This window comes from Vicia villosa, linkage group LG3 (assembly GCF_029867415.1).
Source record: "Vicia villosa cultivar HV-30 ecotype Madison, WI linkage group LG3, Vvil1.0, whole genome shotgun sequence".
Classification (NCBI taxonomy): Eukaryota; Viridiplantae; Streptophyta; class Magnoliopsida; order Fabales; family Fabaceae; genus Vicia; species Vicia villosa.
Window position 1 is genome coordinate 132,931,493 of NC_081182.1, and position 5,074 is coordinate 132,936,566.

At 29.5% G+C, this 5,074-nt stretch overlaps 1 protein-coding gene across 1 annotated transcript; it reads left to right on the top strand.

The window, feature by feature from the left end:
* The first annotated feature begins 533 nt into the window (after positions 1 to 533).
* LOC131656681 (non-specific lipid-transfer protein 1-like) lies at positions 534 to 1,186 on the top strand. Its single transcript, XM_058926325.1, has 2 exons — positions 534 to 917; positions 1,028 to 1,186. Exons 1-2 carry the CDS (start codon positions 565 to 567, stop codon positions 1,035 to 1,037), a joined length of 363 nt encoding a protein of 120 aa, XP_058782308.1. The 5' UTR covers positions 534 to 564; the 3' UTR covers positions 1,038 to 1,186.
* The last annotated feature ends 3,888 nt before the right edge of the window (positions 1,187 to 5,074 follow it).

The following is a 5,074-nucleotide window of genomic DNA, read 5'->3' on the forward strand; positions in this document are numbered from 1 at the left end:
GGGAATATTAGAAAATGATATGAGTTAAATAAAAATAATAAATTTTTTATTTTATTTTAGACATAACTTGGATATGCTTGCTCAACAGCATGTACTAATTAATTGAGTTGGGAAAAATTTGAATACTATATTTTTTTCAAAAGAAAAAAGAATATATACTAACAGTATTAAATATTTTTACACTATCAACCAATGATAGACATGTATTTAAGTAAAACATGTTTTTAATTTTAAATTATATGGCGTGACAAGTAAAAAAAAATTAATTGATTGTATGTATAATGTTGGTTTACACTGTTTATGCATTATCTTCAAACTCTTCTTTTAAGACTTAAAACAATATTTTTCTTTAAATGCTTTAATGATTTTAATAACTAGGATGATTAATCACTTAAATAATATTTAAATAGGACATTAAATCAAAATAAAAATAAAATAATAAGTCGCTTAGTTGTTACGACATAAAGTTAACAGTCATCTCTGCTTATAAATTAAGGAGCCTTTTGATAGAAATCATAATCAAAACTCAATTGAAAAACCAAAGTTAGACTTATCGAAATTAAGATGTCAAGCCAGAAAACTGTCGGTGTAATGTTGGTCTTATGCATGGTGATGACGACAACATTACATGCAAGTGAAATGGATGATGTATCATGTTCAGAGGCAATTTTATCTCTATGGCCATGTCTACCTTTTCTGGAAGGTTCTCTTCCACCAACACCGTCTGCTGACTGTTGCACTGGAGCTACAAATTTGTTCAATAAGGCAAACACAACTCCTATTAAGAGAAAAGTCTGCCAGTGTCTCAAAGATGCTTCTGCTAAACTTGGAGTTAAACCAGACAGGGCTGCACAACTTCCACAACTTTGTCACATTCAATTGCCTTTTCCAATTAGTCCTTCTCCTGATTGTAGCAAGTATGTTTCTCTTCCTCTATTCCTATTAATTCATACACACTAAAATATTTTGTTTTTCTATAATATTATTACTATTACTATTCTAATTTATTTATTTTAAAAATCTCCAGGATTGAATGATTCTACATTAGGATTAGATCGTGAATAAGACTTGAAGAACTACATGGAGGAGTTTTTATTTTGTTAATCTTTCTATAATGGAGAGTTAGATTATAGCAATAAGCCGTCTGAAAAAGTTGATGTCTTTTAGTGAAATTTATAAATGGAAAATAAAGTCATATTTTTATTATCTATTTTTTATTTTTAAAGGGTTATTGCTTGATGGTTGGTAAGTAGAAAGTGCGTTACTTAGGGAAACAAATTATGACAACTTTTGTAAGTAAAATAAAATAATATATTTATTCAAACTAAAGATTAAATAAAATACTCAAACGCAGAGTTTAAGTCAACTTTTTGCATAAGTTCTACCGTAAGTAGTTCTTTCCTACCACTTTGTTGACTTTTTTGGGCAACAGTTTTATTCAAAATTATAATCCTTCATAAATTTTTTTTGATGAGGACATAATTATCAAGGGTGATAAAGAATCAATTTAAAGACTAAGAGGATCAATGACAAAAGCATATGCCAAAAAAAGATAAGAAAATATAATATAAATTGTGAATATTATCATAGAAAAAAGATCAATGTTAGAAGATTTGGAAGAGAAAATGATCATTTGTATAATTCCATCACACGAAGAAAAGGTTTTTTCTTTTACTTTCTAACCTAAATTGTGATTAAGTTTGCATCGGATGTTGGTGTCCTTTCTTTTCAATTTTTTGTTTTATTTCTTCTTTTCTTTTTTTTTTTTTTGACTTTCTATATTTAAAGAAAGACAAGAATTCTATGTGCAAGTCCATATATGTGAAAAAAATAATAAAAAATGTTGATTTTTAGTAAAATATTTCTTTTTGAGAATAGTGAGTTAAACTCATCTTTGGTTTTGGATTGAACCAACATTGTTCTTATCAAGAATTCACAATTTTAGTGACTATACTTCTATTAGGTTTATCTCCTTTTGCGATTAGAAGAGTGACATCTCCCATGTGCAAAATTTTCATCCATTTTTTATTTTCGTTGTCTCTTGTTATAAAATTTACCAATACATCTATTTGCCAATGAAACACCTTAGAGAAGTAGAAGCTTCTCCCTCACTTGTCTCAACCCCGTTTCTACTAGCAAGCGGTTAGAAAAACAAGCGAGTTTCGACCATGTTTCACACACATATCACATGTTAGGGAAAAACATTATACAAAAACCTGATCGGACGGACCGTCCAGCTCTGATACCACTATGTTACACTCTAAACCCCGAAACTTTATGTTTTATGTTTGTAATAGTTTTAAGGATTGATGTTGTTATTTTGATTGTGATTGAATGTTATATTTCGTCAAGATAATAATAGTTTTTTTTGGTTTAATATTATATGTTGTTGTGATTGGGTGGGTATGTAATAGTTTTTGTGTTATTAAGAATTTTATATAATGTTGTTGTAGTTGTTACATTGTTATTGTGCTGTTGTACTGAGATTGTAATTGTGTTGTTGTTAATGTTGTTGTTGTATTATTGTATTATTTTTATATATTGTTTTTCTATATTGTTGAAAAGTGACTTATATTATGTTATTGTATTGTTCTAATATACTATTAACTCGCGTTAATATATATAGTTGGCAGGATACATGGTTTTCATTAGTTGACAGTGTAAAAATAATTGACAGTGTCAGTGCACCATCTATTTTGTGATATATATATATATATATATATATATATATATATATATATATATATATATATATATATATATATATATATATATATATATATACATATATATATATATATTATATATATATATATATAGGAATTTTTAACTAAAATTTATTTAATTTTTTTAATTAATACCCACAAAGTTTTTTTTTAAAAAAGGTGCTTCCGCAGATGCATCTACGAAAGTTGGGGGCTTAAATAAAATTTTGTTTGGTGTCTAAAAGATCTATGGGATGCATTGAGAAATTGTCAACCAAGTTTGGGGTGTTTTTCACGTAGTCGCTATTCCATATGGCGCGACCTTCGTTTTTTAAAAAAAAAATCAGTTACCTACGGTAAAATATTTTAATGTCCGATTCGCAGGTAAATCTGTAAGTAACTGTAATTTCACGGGCTATTGAATTTTTTTTAAAAAAACAGGAGGCGCAATATAGAATGGCCAAACATGATTATTGAGGTAATATTTTTAAAATATGAATTACTTATCGATTTTTTTAAAAAATTGGTTATTATAAAAAAATTCTACAATACCCATTCTCAAATATTTTAATACCTTTTATTAATTTTATTTTTCAAATTTTTTATACCATTAAAAAATAAGATAAAAATTTAAAAATAACACAATTCACATTAAAACATTAATTAATATAATAATATTAAATAATTAACCATTAAATATAATAATTAATTATTTAAAAAAATTTAGACAAACATTACTATTATTTTAAGAAAATAGTTAACTTTGCAGCAAAATCCGCAAGAAACTTTCCTGCGGAATTACCTGCGGATTCTGTATAATAGTTTGGTTTTAATAAAATAGATATCTGTAGCAAAATTCGCAGGAAACTTTCCTGCGGATTCTGCATTATTGTTTCGTTTACTGTTTGTAATATACAAACCGCAGCAAAATCCGCAGGTAATCTTGCGGAATTTTCTACCAATTCTGGATCCGTAGGAAAATTTATGTTGTTTAAGAAAGTCCCAGGAAAATCCGCAGGTAAACCTGCGGAATACTTTCCGCAGCAAATTCCGCAGGTAATACGTGTATTTCTAGTAGTGGATGAAAACTTGATTCTTGAACTTACTAATATATGGTGTTCCGAGACAAATACATTTATTTTCCCTTGGGGAGAATCAACATTAACATTCTTCCTAAAGCAGTTACGGCTTCCTTTGTTGCTTGGATTCCTAAGACGGATAATTCGAAAGGCATTGATGAGTTATGACCTGTTTATCTTGTGGGTTATATGTATTGTCTCATTTTTAAGCTTTTGTTGGCAATATTCAAAGTGGTTATTAAGAAGTTAGTTTCTCCTTCTCAAACGACATTCATTGAAGGGAGGCAAATGGTGGATGGAGTTTTGGTTTTAAATGAGATGTTGGATTATGCTAAAATGTTCAAGGAGTGTTTAGTGGTGAAGTTGGACATCAAAAAGGCTTATGATTATGACTTGGGATTACTTACATTACATTCTTTATAGAATGGGTTTTTCGTTTTAAGTGGTTGTTTTTGTTGGAAGCGACCGTTTTTTCTAGCTCTTTGTAGATTTTAGTGAATGGTAATCATGCGGGTGATTCCATGGCATCTAAAGGGCTTAGACAATGGGATCTATTATCGTCATTTTTATCCTTTTTAGTGGCGAAGGGGTTGGCGGGGTTGATAAGGAATGCGTGTGTGTTTGGGAGTTTTAGAGGTTTTCATTTCAATGATCTTATTCACATTGAAATGTTACAATTTGCTGATGATTCGATGCTTATTCGTGATGGCTCTTGGTTAAATTTATGGTACAGTAAAGCAAGTCTTTGAGGTTTTGAGTTGGCATCTAGTTCATGTACTAATTTGACCAAGAGTAATATCTACAGTCTGAACTTAAAGTAGACTTTCCTTAATGCCACTTCCGATTTTTTGACTTGTGAAGTCAGAAAATTGTCGTTTCTTTTTCTTGGTATTCAAGTAGGGGCCAATCATAGAAACAAAGCTACTTGGTCTTTAGTGATTGCTAAATTGAAGAATATGCTCTCTTCATGGAGGGGAAATAACATTTCTTCGGGTGGGAAGCTGGTAATGCTTTTGAATTCTAATCTTAACAACATTCCCAACTTTATTTTGCCCTTTAACAAAGTGCCTTTATGTATTTTGGAGTAGATTCTGAGTATTAAAAGAAATTTTTATGGGGTATTGTTGATGGTAAGAGAAACATGTGCTGGGTTAGTTGGGATAACGTGTGTTTTTCTAAAGATGAGTGTAGTTTGGGGGGTTAAAAGTTTGGTGGATCTTAACCTTCCTTTGATGAGAAAGTGGGGATGGCAATTTTTTTGGATAAGGAAGCTTTATGGTCGAATATTAT

Excerpts from the sequence above, each read along its gene's own strand:
- LOC131656681 (XM_058926325.1), top strand. The coding sequence starts at position 565 with ATGTCAAGCCAGAAAACTGTCGGTGTAATGTTGGTCTTATGCATGGTG.